Below are 15508 nucleotides of genomic sequence, written 5' to 3' on the forward strand. Positions count from 1 at the left end.
TGGCTCGGAAGAAAACCCATTATTGTTTATTATTCAGCCCACTAAAAGGCTTGGTCATATGAAAAAGATGGAAAAAGATTTTCAGAGAAGTCGGAAAATCCAGAGCATGGCTAATAAATTGATAAATTTTCAAGAAACCCCAGGAGTTGGGGTGAAGTTGGGTAGGTGCAACCCGACAGTGCTGCAAAACCGACATCTCAAAATCTGAAAAGGGCAGAAAGACGCCCAGACGGGTGATCATGCACTCATACATAGAGAAGAAATGGGGAACCGTTTCATTGGCTCTCCCATGACAGAATCGGTCCTCTGAACCGGGAACAAGCAACTCATATTTAGGCTCATCCTCATCCGAAGTACAGAGCCGATGATGGGTGCGAAGGTGAGTAATAAACTCCGCATCAACCAACGGCTCCTCCCCCAGAACAGTAACGTCAACCCAATCTACGGAGGCCATTTTCTTTCTCTAAGAAAAATGAAGAAACCTACAAAGGGAAAAAAGAAAAAGGAAGGAAAAAATCAAAAAACAAAGGTCTCTAAAAGAGGAGAAAAAAGAACTAGGCGCAAGTCTACAAACCTATTTCTCTACAAAGCAAAGTCATACAAAAAGTGCGAAAAAAGAGAAAGAAACTAACCTCTTCTTGGAATGAAGGTAGGAAGAAGCAAAAGTCTCCGGGGCACAAGAATGTAGTACGAGTAAACACGACACGTACAAAGAAAGAAGAAGTTTGAAAGATTGCAGAAACGGAAAATGGAAAGAGAGGGAAAGTATTTATAAACATACTAAGGGGCATAATGGTAAAAGCGGAACAGTCATTAATGAGGTTGCACCGTTACCAAAGCCCTCAATCCATAAATGCTTCCCCAACGGACACGACGCTTGAATTGACGTAACTGTCAGAAACAAAAGGTCGCGAAAATCACGTCGGTTTCAAAACCCGTGAAAGTCGGCTACGAACCCGAGTTAAATACTTGAACCCAAGCCTTAAAGAGATCTTGGGCTCAAGTAGGGGCACTGTTCATACCCTGGCCCAATGTTAAGGGCCCAGATCCAACTAAAAGGCCCAATCCAATAAGATTAAGCCTAGCTAAGCACCGACCTTCACCTAAGAAGTCGGTGTTCACTACGACTTGCTCTAAAGAAGTCGGACATGAGATTAGCCGGCAGATAAGCACTCATTCAAATGAGAAACCGCCCCTAAAATCTCTCTAACCGCTTCATAAAGCCATATCTTAACCTCCCTAAGATAATGGGACGGTTAACATCCTAAAGATACGTCACTACTCCAACGGTGGTTATTGGCTCACCACTATAAATACACTGACACTCCTCAGGTATCTCTAAGCCCAATACTCTCTAGACCTGCTTACACTCTTGCTAACTTAGGCATCGGAGTGTCTTTGCAGGTACCACCCCCCATTCACTCGTGAACACAAGTCGGATGGAGTCTCCCGAGTTACATTCTCTGGTGGAAACTTCCTCCTTCACAAGTTTGGGCCAGCCGACACCGTCCGTTCCATTAATCTCCGGTTACCCACCGTAACACTATTTAAACAAGCTAATTGACATAAAATTACTACAATAATATTAGATAAACAGACACACAATACAGAAGGAATGAACATTAAATCAAATTAACATTTATTTCAAAAAAAAGTGAAATTCAGAGGCTTAAAAAAATAAGTTTTATTCCAATTAATAATATGTATTTAATTAAATCAAGTATCAATATTTAACAATATTTAAATTGAATTTTTTAAGATTTTGAATTTAAAATTTGTTATAAAAAAGGATAAAAGTAACAGAAAAGGATAAAAACAACGACCAATTGATAAGATAGTTCAAATATGCTTCATATCAAACATTATATAAGAACTAATACTCATTCTCATTCATTTGTATGTTCTTATTATTTGTTCATTCACATTTCAATAAAAAAAATTTTGGATTTCATTAATATTAGTTTGTTATTTTGCTATTGTGATAAGGAAAAAATAAGAGTGCGACGAAAATTATCGAGACTAGAGATAAAGGTAAATTATTTCACAACATTATACCTTACTTCATATGATTTAAGTATACTTTATATATTTTTGGATTCATAGATAGCCTGTTCTCTCTTGTAGGACACTGAAGGTCAAATTAAAGAAGACAAATAAAGTGTGGAGCCAATCTTAATCAACTTTTGAGATTCCAATTACCTTGAAGGTTATATTTCCTTATATTTGATTTTTTATTCCTTGTGCACCACTACTCTCTTTATTATATTTGATTTTCGGAAATATATGACCGTACTCACAGTAACCCGAGATTGACTGAAAAAGTTTGAGGAGACCAAAAATTTTAAGATAAAAATCATGATAAAAGTTTTATATAAAAATAAAATTTATAAATAAAAATTATTTTTTATTACTAATATCATAAAAAATAAATATTTACAAATAAAAATTATAAAATATTATGTAATGGTACTCGGTGTTGAGAGTTTTAATAAAATTTTAGTTTCCATAACTACTAATAAATAATTTTATAAAAAATTTTGGGGCCATACCCCTCCGTAGTCAAACTAAAGTGTATCTTTGCATACTCATTATAAATATTTGTTAGACTTTTTTACAACCTCAAATACTCTTTTTTTTTTTTACCAAAGATAGGAGACTTGAACCCGCAACCTCAAATGCCCTTACACAATACCATTGTGCATTAAACATAATTTGATATACTTTTAAATAAATCATGCTATCACTTCAGATAAATTTTATGGTGTTTATATTGCCTAACTTTTTCTTTCATATATAACATGTATAACATTTAAAAAAAAAACTATATAACATATTATATATAACAACTTTTAAAATGTTTAAAATATATTAAAAAATATCTATTTACAATTTTTTTAGAGTAAGTTATGCACCGTGTTAACAAGACCATATCCTTATCCATTACTTATTCCTTTTTATATAGAATTTTTTTTGTATATTTTTACTCAAATATTATATAAACTTATTTGTTTTATGATTTTCTACCGTAATAATTTTTAAACTTATTATGCATAATTGATTATTGAGGACAAGGTTCATTTTTTTGTTGCCATGCAAATTGTGAGATTCTATAATATAATTTTACTTACTCTATAGCTAATTAGTGAGTAATATTAATATTAGTTTGACGATCTGTTTAGGTTAGTTCAGTAACACCTCTTTTTACACTTTATGTCAATACATTTCTGTAATTTGTTGTGTATATTAATTAGGAACTAATACATGATATGCTGATTTTTTTGTATAATTCATTGTTATGCCTTTCATATACTTATATTTTGGTACATTATTATTTAAACAGAGTCATTCAATTATGATTGATAAGAGTTGGATTCATAAATCAATTACATCAACAGAGTATAAATGCGGGGTTGAAGAATTTTTAGAGTTTGCCTTTGCTAGAGCTGCTATAAATGGAAAAATTATATGTCCATGCATCAAATGTGGGTTCAACAATATGGGGACGAGAATTGAAGTATTAACTCATTTACTTCAAAAAGGATTTCCAGAAAAGTATACTTCTTGGTATATGCATGGAGAAACTATAGTCCAGCCGGAAGAAGAACTATTGGGTCATAATCATACAGAGCCTGTTGAAAAACCACCACTGCATGATATGTTGACTGATGTTTTCGGTATAGATGATATCAACTATGAAGGTGATGATGATGAGCCCTTTGCTTCGAGAACTGATTCCGTTCCAATGCCGTCGGAAAATGACACTAACGAGGATTCAAGAAGAATTACAGAGTTGCTAAAAGATGGAAATCGTAAATTATATCCTGGGTGCGCAAAATATACCAAGTTATCATTTGTTGTTGAGTTGTATCATATCAAGGTGTTGTGCGGTGCTACTGACAAGACATTCTCCATGATAGTCGATCTTCTGAACAATGCTTTTTCCCATGCTAACTTGCCCACTTCATTTTATGAAGCCAAAAAAATGATTAAATTGTTAGGTTTGGGATACGAGAAAATTCATGCATGTCCAAATAACTGTATGCTCTTTTGGGGAAAAGACAATGAGAAAAAAAATAAATGTGTGGTCTGTAACGCATCTCGATATAAAGTTGAAGAGAACACCAGCAGCAATACGGAAGTTGTGGAAACAAGTCAAGATCAAAAGAAAAAGATACCAGCAAAGGTGTTGAGGTACTTTCCTCTTACTCCTAGGTTAAGAAGGTTATACATGTCCTCTAAGACAGCAAGACTAATGCACTGACATTCGGAGTTTCCTAATTCAGATGGAAAGTTAAAGCATCCTAGAGATAGCAAGGCATGGAAAGATTTTGATTTATTACATCCAGAATTTGCTAAAGATCCTCATAACATAAGGCTCGCTTTAGCAACCGATGGCTTCAATCCATTCGGGACTCTCAGTTCAAACATTAGCATTTGGCCAGTGATGTTATATATATACAACTATCCTCTATGGTATTTGGTGCACGAAATTGTGATTCATATGTTATTGCATTTTGTAAAATTCATTGCTTTTTCTTTCCCTGGCAATGGCGCCAAAAACTTGGTGTCAATGCCATGGTTCACAACTTCGCACAACTAACCAGCAAGTGCACTGGGTCGTCCAAGTAATACCTTACGTGAGTAAGGGTCGATCCCACGGAGATTGTTGGTATGAAGCAAGCTATGGTCATCTTGTAAATCCCAGTTAAGTGGAATCATAAAGTCAAATGTGATTAGATTAGATAAATAAAGATAAATAAAATAAAAAGGGATAGAAATACTTATGTAAATCAATAGTGGGAATTTCAGATAGGCATATGGAGATGCTGTACTCCTCTTGGATCTTTACTTTCTTATTGCATTCATCCAATCCTTCTTACTCCTTTCCATGGCAAGCTGTATGTAGGGCATCACCGTTGTCAATGGCTACATCCCATCCTCTCAGTGAAAATGGTCCTATGCTCTGTCACAGCACGGCTAATCATCTGTCGGTTCTCAATCAGGTTGGAATAGAATCCCTTGATTCTTTTGCGTTTGTCATCACGGCCAGCCTTCAGGAGTTTGAAGCTCGTCACAGTCATTCAATCCCAGAATCCTACTCGGAATACCATAGACAAGGTTTAGACTTTCCGGATCCTCATGAATGCCGCCATCTATCTAACTTATACCACGAAGATTCTGTTGGGGAATCTAAGAGATATGCACCCGGCCTAAGGTAGAACGGAAGTGGTTGTCAATCACGCGCGTTCATAGGTGAGAATGATGATGAGTGTCACGGATCATCACATTCATCAAAGTGTTGTGTAACGTATATCTTGGAATAAGAATAAAAGAGAATTGAATAGAAAGTAATAATAATTGTATTGAAACTTGAGGTACAGCAGAGCTCCACACCCTTAATCTATGGTGTGCAGAAACTCCACCGTTGAAAATACATAAGTGAAAGGTTCAGGCATGGCCGAATGGCCAGCCCCCAAAACATGATCACAGGATTCAAAATCCAATCCCGGATGCGATTATGATAGTAAAAAGTTCTATTTATAATAAACTAGCTCCTAGGGTTTACATGAGTAAGTAATTGATGCATAAATCCACTTCCGGGGCCCACTTGGTGTATGTTTGGGCTGAGCTTGATCTATCCACGAGCTGAGGCTTTTATTGGAGTTGAACTCCAAGTTATGACGTGTTTTGGGCGTTCAACTCCGGATCATGACGTTTTTCTGGCGTTTAACTCCAGACAGCAGCATGTACTTGGCGTTCAACGCCAAGTTACGTCGTCAAATTCCAAATAAAGTATGAACTATTATATATTGCTGGATGTAAGACCCGATTAATTAACGGCTAATTAACCTATAAATGAGAATTTATTCTAGAAAGCCTAAAATGTGATTTTTATGGCTTAATGTGATAGAGGAGATCGAGACGAGAATTTTGGTACCAATTTTATAGAATTCGGACCAAGATTGGACCGAACGGGCCAAACCGGGCCAACCGGACCCAAAGTGGGCCCTTGGCCCAATATAACTTAACCAAAACCCTAGTTTTCAGCATTCTCTCTCCTCACAACACTCACATTCACGCTGAAATGGTGGAGAGGAAGGGAAGAACATTCTCTCAACTTCTCTCTCTCACTTGATCTTCAAACCACCATAACTTTTGATCTAGAGCTCCGATTGCCGCTCCGTTTGCGGCCACGCTTTTACCGCGGAGAGCTCTACAAAACCCATACAACCAATCTTGAGGTAAGCCACGTGTTGCTGTTCGAAATCTCAGCCCTTATTTTCGAGTTTCATGGGTGAAATGTTGAGATTTTGGGTTCTTTGATGTTATAGGACCCAACTCTCTTGAAGGAGAAGGTTAATCTTGTCTCCTTGGACCTTGGGTGTGGTAAGATTCTCAACCCTAGTGTATTTTGTTGTTTTATGATGTTTGGGTTTTGAGATGTTGTGTATGGGTATAATGGTTGTGGCTTAGGTTGTGTATATGTGAATATTGGAGCTTGATTGGTGACTTTGAAAAGCTTGGAAAGGGTTTGGTGGTGAAAAATCTGTTCTTGGAGGTGTTGAGGCCTTGAAAGCTTGTGGTTAAGTGGTTTGGAAGTGCTCCGGTGGAGCTTGGGAAATTCGGCTAAGGTATGGTTTCGGTTTCCCGTATCTAATATGTAATGTGGTAGGAAATACTTAGGCTAGAGGCCCTAAGATAGGCATTGAATTGTGGATGTTGTTGAATGATTGAGATATATGATGTGGTCATATATGTGATGATGATTATTGATGCCTTGGTGGTATGATGTATGAGAAATATGCATGTTGTGATATATGCTTGATGATTGGTTATGGTTGAATTGTGGGTTGAACCATGTGGATGGTGAGTATGATGTTGATTGTGTACAATAATGATTTATTGGGATTGGTGTTGTTGAAAATTGGCATGAGGAATAGTATATGATATGTCAATATGTTTGAGTTTGAGCCACTTGGGTGAAGTGGGGTACAATGATGAGGTAGTGATTTTGGTAAATTGTGGTAATGTGTCAATGTGTGAGTTGAGGAGGCTTGATGTTGAATTTGATACATTTGATTGATTTCAAAGAAAAGGGATGAAATTGGCATGTTTTGATTGATTTTGAAAAGAGTTGAAAATGGTTTGTTTTGAAAATGGCATATTGTGGTTTTGTATGAAAATATGGTTTTTGGGCATACTTTGACGGGACATAACTTGGACTACGGATCTCCGTTTTGTACCAAATCTGTTTAGAAATGAAATTGGATCCGGGATGTCCATGCCGTTCGAAGAACGGGTGAAAAACGATTTAAAATGAGGAAGTTATGTCCGTCGGAAGATTGGGGTCTAAATCTGTGAAATTCTGCAGCTTTTAACTTAGAAAATTTTTAGCAGAATGACCCCTTGCGCGTGGGCGCACCTGGCGCGTACGCGCCGATCTTCCGAAAAGTACCATCCACGCGTACGCGTGATGTGCGCGGGCGCGCCGATTGTGCTGCACCCAATGCCCAGCCATTTTCCAGAGAGTTATGCCAGAACTGTGCCGGTGTTGTGCTTGGGGCACGAGAACACCCGCGCGTACGCGTAGGTGACGCGTGCGCGTCGATGGGCAAGTTTGGAATCCACGCGTTAGCGTGCAGGACGCTTGCGCGTCGATGAGTTTTTGTGGCCATCCACGCGTGCGCGTGGAGTGCGCGTATGCGCGGCCCTGTTTTCATCCCAAAGTTGATTTTTGAGTTTTAAAAGCCAAATCTCATACTTCTAAGCCTCCGATCTCACCATTTATGTCTTAAATCATTATGACATGCCTAGCTATTAGAAAGGAGCTAGGGAATGAAATAACTTGCGAGTGAAGCAAGGGAAATATGAATGATCATTGAGGATCATTGATGATTATGTGAGATGTGGAGGATGGTGGTGGAAGTGCTTGTTATGCCATTGGCCGAAGGGCCGTAATTGTTTATGAATTGGCTGGTTCTGGATTGAACCGTGAGCCGGAATAGCTGTGTATGCTATGAGTATTGGCTGGTTATAGATTTAACCATGAGCCAGATGGCTGATATGGATGTTGATCCATGGATGAGAATTCATGCATGTTTATGCTGAATTATTGATAATTGTGAATTGCACTTCCACTATCTGAGGTACGAGTTTCCCTGGGTAGTAGCAGTGGCTAGCCACCACGTGCTCCAGGTTGAGACTCGAAGCTCTGTTAACCCTATGTCGTAAGTGTGGCCGGGCACTGTGAAAGGCCCGGATGAGCTCGAACCCCCGTAAATATTCACCAGTGAGGGTGATGGATATGGATCATGTTTATGATCAAGTTTATAACGAGTATAACTCGAGTTTAGGGATGCACGACAGAGGGACAGTCCAATGGTTAGCGACCAGGACTTGTCGGGTTGGCTCTATAACCGACAAGATGATATCATCGGCCACTAGGGACAGGCATTCATCATATGCATACTATGTGAATTGTTTGAGATTGCCTATTTGACTGCATATTACTTGCTAATTGTCTAAATGCCTTAACTGCTCCTATTTGTATATTCTTTGTCTGATATAACTGTGTTTGATATATTATACTCCTGCTGGTGGTTGGGAGGTTTGAAGGAATTGGAAAGGGAAGTATTAGTTAGACTGAAGAATCTTTAGTCAGATGCCCTTATATGGTTTAGCTTGTTTATAAGCTTTGGTATTATCTGGAGGAAGTTCTAGGATTGCCTTTGGCTTTCCTCTATTATTATGTATTATATATGTGGAAGCTGTTACCATGCTGGGGACCTCTGGTTCTCACCCATGCGGATTTTGTGGTTTTCAGATGCAGGACGTGAGGTTTCCCGCTGAGGCATGCTGGAGACTTCTAGATTTGCGAAGATTCCTTGTTCTTGGGGACTATGTTTTGGTTTATATGTTTTGCTTAGATACTTTTATCTCCGTTAAATAATACAAACTGTGATGACTCCTCTTATGGGAGATTTTGGAGAATAGGTTTTATGTATTTGTGTCCCTTTGGGTTTCCTTTGGGGTTTTCCTTATTTTATCATATGTATATATTGCTATGCTCGGACCGGTTATCTTCGCAGCCGGATTTTGAGTCTTGATATTCCTGTTTTTGACACTCTTTTGTATATATATAATCTCGCGTTGGTTTATCCTTAATCGTTACGTTTTCGATCGGAGTGTTGCGCTTTAGAGTTGCGATGGTTTTTGTTTACCCCTTTTTCTACAAAGGCTCCTAGTTATAATCAATCATTCATACTACTATAAGTACTAATTTTTATTTTTGAGGTCGTAATACCTTGCCATCTCTGAATTATGACTTAAGCATAAGACTCTGTATGGTAGGGTGTTACATTATGGTATCAGAGCAGTTCGTTCCTTTAGAGCCTGAGGGATGGACTGATTATGCTTCTGTGCATTCTCTGTGTGTGTGTTATGTGCTATTAGTATATCTGCTTGATATATTTGGCATAAACGTTCATGAGCATGCATTTGGGACTTTGAAGTACTAGACTTCCGATATTGAGACTGATCAACTTAATATCGATTGTTTGGTATGTATAGGAACCAGATGGCGCCTCGTGGACGCGGTAGAGGTAGTGCGAGAGGTCGTACGAATGCTCGTGCACCAGAGAATAACCCTAACGACCCGGTGAACTTTATGAGTGCGTTGGAGAACATGGCTGCTGCTCTGCAAGCCACTGCTGAGGCTCTTGGTCAACAGATGAACAACCATGGTAATGATGGAGGTGGAGTTCAGGGCCCGATGACCTTGGCAAACTTTTTGAAGGTTAATCCGCCTAAGTTCAAGGGAACTACTAGTCCGACTGAGGCTGATACATGGTTTCAGGCTATAGAGCGAGCACTGCAAGCACAAGTGGTGCCTGAAGGACAGCGTGTCGAGTTTGCTACCTATATGCTTGTCGGTGAAGCGTCGCATTGGTGGCAAGGTATCCGACGTCTTCTGCAGCAGGGTGATGACTATATCACCTGGAATGTTTTTCAAGAAGAGTTCTATAAGAAGTACTTTCCGACTTCTGCTAGGACGGCTAAGGAACTTGAATTGTTACAGCTGAAGCAGGGTACTATGTCCATATCAGAGTATACTGACAAGTTTGAGGAGCTGTTCAGGTTCTCTCGTATGTGCCAAGGGACTCCGGTGAAATATGAGGAATGGAAGTGTGTTAAGTATGAAGGAGGACTCCGGAGTGATATCTTCAGTTCAGTGGGACCAATGGAGATTAGGACCTTCTCCGAATTGGTGAACAAGTGTAGGGTTGCTGAAGAGTGTGTGAAAAGGGCAACCGCTGAGAAAGGGAATCACAAAGGATCATTCCCACAGAACCGAGGGAAGAGCTTTGCACCTAGAGGTCCATCTTTCAAGAGGGGAGGCTCTTTCAGGAGACCCAACAACAACAACTCCCAAGGAAAGAAGTTTGGGAAGCAGCCTCAGAATGATCAAGCTTGCACTAGGTGTGGGAGTCACCATCCGGGAGCACCATGCAAGGCCGGATGGGGTTTGTGCTACAATTGTGGAAAAGCGGGGCATAAAGCCGCCAATTGTCTGGAGAGGCAGAAACAAGGTGCTGGGAAGGCACAACAGACTGGTCGGGTGTTCACCACTTCAGCTGTAGGAGCTGAGGGATCTGAGACACTCATTCGAGGTAACTGTGAATTAGCTGGTCAAACTTTAAATGCTTTATTTGATTCGGGAGCATCGCATTCATTCATTGCATTTGAGAAAGCCAATGAGTTAGGGTTGAAGATTGTAACTTTAGGTTATGATCTAAGAGTGTACAATGCTACCCATGAAGCCACGGTAACTAGGCTAGGATGCCCGGAAGTTTCCTTTAGGTTCAAGCAGCGTGATTTTGTTCATAATTTAATCTGCTTACCGATGATCGGTCTTGATCTTATCTTGGGATTGGATTGGTTATCTAAGAACCATGTCCTACTTGATTGTTCTACAAAGTCGGTGTACTTTATGCCGGACGATACAGAAGGACCGGTCGTGGTAAATAATTATTACTTGAACTCGATGATGGTGAACTGTTCTGGAATCGAATGTCAGGGTATCATGTTGTTAACCGCGGGCGTTTCGGGCGATGATCAAAGGTTGGAACAGATTCCGGTTGTGTGTGAGTTTCCGGAAGTGTTTCCCGATGATATTGATGAGTTTCCACCTAACCGAGAGGTTGAGTTTGCTATTGAGTTGGTGCCCGGGGCGGGACCAATCTCAAGTGCTCCTTATAGGATGTCACCGTTAGAGATGAACGAGCTAAAGTCTCAGTTAGAGGATTTGTTGGGAAAGAATTTCATACGACCAAGTGTCTCTCCGTGGGGTGCTCCAGTGTTACTGGTGAAGAAGAAGGATGGGAGTATGCGGCTCTGTGTGGATTACAGGCAGTTGAACAAGGTTACAATAAAGAATAAGTACCCATTGCCGAGAATTGATGATCTCATGGATCAGTTACAAGGAGCTGGAGTTTTCTCCAAGATTGATTTACGATCCGGTTATCACCAGATAAGGGTGAGGGGTGAGGATATCCCTAAGACCGCTTTCAGGACTCGTTATGGTCATTACGAGTACACTGTAATGTCTTTTGGGTTGACGAACGCTCCTGCAATATTCATGGATTACATGAATAGAGTTTTCCGTCCGTTTCTGGATAAATTCGTTGTTGTCTTCATTGATGACATACTGATTTATTCCAAGACTGAAGAAGAGCATGCGGAACACTTGAGGACCGTGTTGCAGATTCTAAAGGAGAAGAAACTCTATGCAAAACTGTCTAAGTGTGAGTTTTGGAAGAGTGAGGTGAAGTTTTTGGGCCATGTGGTGAGTAAGAAGGGAATAGCAGTAGATCCAACTAAGGTGGAGGCTGTGATGGATTGGAAACAACCCACCACCATAACAGAGATAAGGAGTTTTCTGGGTTTAGCTGGCTATTACCGAAGGTTTATCAAGGGCTTTTCACAGATAGCTTTGCCAATGACAAAGTTAACCCGCAAAGACACTCCGTTTGTTTGGACTCTTGAATGCGAGGAGAGCTTTTAGGCATTGAAGAAAAAGTTGACTACTGCACCTGTGTTAGTGTTACCCGAGCCGAATGAGCCATTTGAGGTGTATTGTGATGCCTCATTAAAGGGTTTAGGGTGCGTGCTGATGCAGCATCGTAATGTGGTGGCGTATGCCTCACGACAGTTGAGACCTCACGAAGTTAGTTATCCTACGCACGATTTGGAACTCGCTGCGGTTGTGTTTGCCTTGAAGGTGTGGAGGCATTATCTCTATGGGGTTAAATCCCAAGTTTTCTCTGATCATAAGAGCTTGAAGTACCTCTTCGATCAGAAAGAGCTTAATATGAGACAGAGAAGGTGGATGGAATTGCTGAAGGATTACGATTTTGAGTTGCATTACCATCCGGGAAAGGCGAACGTAGTGGCAGATGCGTTAAGTCGAAAATCGTTATATGCGGCTTGGATGATGCTCCAAGAGGAGAAGTTGCTCAAGGGATTTGAGAGTCTAAAAATTGGTGCTCGAGAAGTATCCGGAACTTTGTGTTTGAGCCGATTAGAGATCTCAAGTGACTTTAAGTCCGAACTCCTAAAGGCTCATCAAAATGATGAAGCGTTATGGAAAGTGTTACCGGCCATTGAGCAAGGAAAACAGTGGAGAGTGTCGGAAGAAAAAGATGGGTTATGGAGATTCAAGGGTAGAATCATTGTGCCGGATGTTGGCACTTTGAGGCATGATATCTTAAAGGAGGCACACAAAAGTGGATTCTCCATTCACCCGGGAAGTACTAAGATGTACCATGATTTAAAGGTGATGTTTTGGTGGCCGGGTATGAAGAATGATGTGGCGGAATATGTTTCAAGGTGCTTAACTTGTCAAAAGGTAAAGATTGAACATCAAAGACCTTCCGGGATGTTGCAACCTTTAGAGATTCCACAATGGAAGTGGGAAAGTATTGCAATGGACTTTGTGTCAGGATTGCCAAGGACTAGGGCTGGTTTTGATGCTATTTGGGTGATTGTGGACCGACTGACGAAGTCAGCTCACTTTTTGCCCATTCGGATGACTTACACCCTTGAGGAGCTAGCACGGTTATACATAAAGGAGATTGTGAGACTTCATGGTGTACCTGCTACTATAGTCTCTGATAGAGATCCTCGTTTTACTTCAAGGTTTTGGGGTGCATTTCAGAAGGCTTTTGGAACCCGATTAAGCTTGAGCACGGCTTACCATCCTCAAACAGATGGTCAATCTGAGAGGACGATTCAAACACTAGAAGATATGTTGAGGACTTGTGTTTTGGACCAACCGGTGAGTTGGGATCGGTATATGCCATTAGTGGAGTTTGCATACAATAATAGTTATCATGCGAGCATCGGAATGGCTCCGTATGAGGCCTTGTATGGGAGGAAATGCCAATCTCCACTATGTTGGTATGAAGCTGGGGAGAAAAGCTTGTTGGGGCCGGAAATGATAGCTGAGACTACTGAACAAGTCAAGAAAATCCGTGATAGGATGCTTACGGCGCAGAGTCGTCAGAAGAGTTACGCCGATCAAAGGCGAAAGCCCTTAGAGTTTGAGGAAGGAGACCATGTTTTCCTTAAGGTTACTCCGACTACGGGAGTAGGTAGGGCGATTAAGGCAAGGAAGTTGAACCCTAGATACATTGGTCCATTTCAGATCCTGGAGAGGATTGGACCGGTGGCGTATCGGGTGGCTCTACCACCTCATCTTTCGAACCTGCACGACGTGTTTCACGTGTCGCAGCTTCGGAAGTACACTCCTGATGCTAGCCATGTGTTAGAACCTGAGTCGGTTCAGTTAAGGGAAGATTTGACGCTTCTAGTGGCTCCAGTCAGAATTGATGATACTAGTATTAAACGGTTGCGTGGAAAAGATGTTTCATTAGTCAAAGTGGCTTGGAGTCGAGGCGGTGTTGAGGAACACACTTGGGAACTTGAGTCGGAGATGCGAACGGATTATCCGCATTTATTCTCAGGTAATTGCATTTGAATTTTGTGGGCAAAATTCCCAATTAGGTGGGTAGAATGTAAGACCCGGTTAATTAACGGCTAATTAACCTATAAATGAGAATTTATTCTAGAAAGCCTAAAATGTGATTTTTATGGCTTAATGTGATAGAGGAGATCGAGACGAGAATTTTGGTACCAATTTTATAGAATTCGGACCAAGATTGGACCGAACGGGCCAAACCGGGCCAACCGGACCCAAAGTGGGCCCTTGGCCCAATATAACTTAACCAAAACCCTAGTTTTCAGCATTCTCTCTCCTCACAACACTCACATTCACGCTGAAATGGTGGAGAGGAAGGGAAGAACATTCTCTCAACTTCTCTCTCTCACTTGATCTTCAAACCACCATAACTTTTGATCTAGAGCTCCGATTGCCACTCCGTTTGCGGCCACGCGTTCACCGCGGAGAGCTCTACAAAACCCATACAACCAATCTTGAGGTAAGCCACGTGTTGCTGTTCGAAATCTCAGCCCTTATTTTCGAATTTCATGGGTGAAATGTTGAGATTTTGGGTTCTTTGATGTTATAGGACCCAACTCTCTTGAAGGAGAAGGTTAATCTTGTCTCCTTGGACCTTGGGTGTGGTAAGATTCTCAACCCTAGTGTATTTTGTTGTTTTATGATGTTTGGGTTTTGAGATGTTGTGTATGGGTATAATGGTTGTGGCTTAGGTTGTGTATATGTGAATATTGGAGCTTGATTGGTGACTTTGAAAAGCTTGGAAAGGGTTTGGTGGTGAAAAATCTGTTCTTGGAGGTGTTGAGGCCTTGAGAGCTTGTGGTTAATTGGTTTGGAAGTGCTCCGGTGGAGCTTGGGAAATTCGGCTAAGGTATGGTTTCGGTTTCCCGTATCTAATATGTAATGTGGTAGGAAATACTTAGGCTAGAGGCCCTAAGATAGGCATTGAATTGTGGATGTTGTTGAATGATTGAGATATATGATGTGGTCATATATGTGATGATGATTATTGATGCCTTGGTGGTATGATGTATGAGAAATATGCATGTTGTGATATATGCTTGATGATTGGTTATGGTTGAATTGTGGGTTGAACCATGTGGATGGTGAGTATGATGTTGATTGTGTACAATAATGATTTATTGGGATTGGTGTTGTTGAAAATTGGCATGAGGAATAGTATATGATATGTCAATATGTTTGAGTTTGAGCCACTTGGGTGAAGTGGGGTACAATGATGAGGTAGTGATTTTGGTAAATTGTGGTAATGTGTCAATGTGTAAGTTGAGGAGGCTTGATGTTGAATTTGATACATTTGATTGATTTCAAAGAAAAGGGATGAAATTGGCATGTTTTGATTGATTTTGAAAAGAGTTGAAAATGGTTTGTTTTGAAAATGGCATATTGTGGTTTTGTATGAAAATATGGTTTTTGGGCATACTTTGACGGGACATAACTTGGACTACGGATCTCCGTTTTGTACCAAATCTG

At 40.4% G+C, this 15508-nt stretch overlaps 1 protein-coding gene across 1 annotated transcript; it reads left to right on the forward strand.

Moving 5' to 3' along the window:
- The first annotated feature begins 3352 nt into the window (after positions 1 to 3352).
- LOC130974647 (uncharacterized) lies at positions 3353 to 4261 on the forward strand. The gene has a single exon (XM_057899509.1). It carries the CDS (start codon positions 3353 to 3355, stop codon positions 4259 to 4261), a length of 909 nt encoding a protein of 302 aa, XP_057755492.1.
- The last annotated feature ends 11247 nt before the right edge of the window (positions 4262 to 15508 follow it).

Source organism: Arachis stenosperma, chromosome 4 (assembly GCF_014773155.1).
Source record: "Arachis stenosperma cultivar V10309 chromosome 4, arast.V10309.gnm1.PFL2, whole genome shotgun sequence".
In the NCBI taxonomy this organism is placed as follows: Eukaryota; Viridiplantae; Streptophyta; class Magnoliopsida; order Fabales; family Fabaceae; genus Arachis; species Arachis stenosperma.

Coding starts and splice junctions, on each gene's coding strand:
- LOC130974647 (XM_057899509.1), top strand. CDS start 3,353: ATGATTGATAAGAGTTGGATTCATAAATCAATTACATCAACAGAGTAT.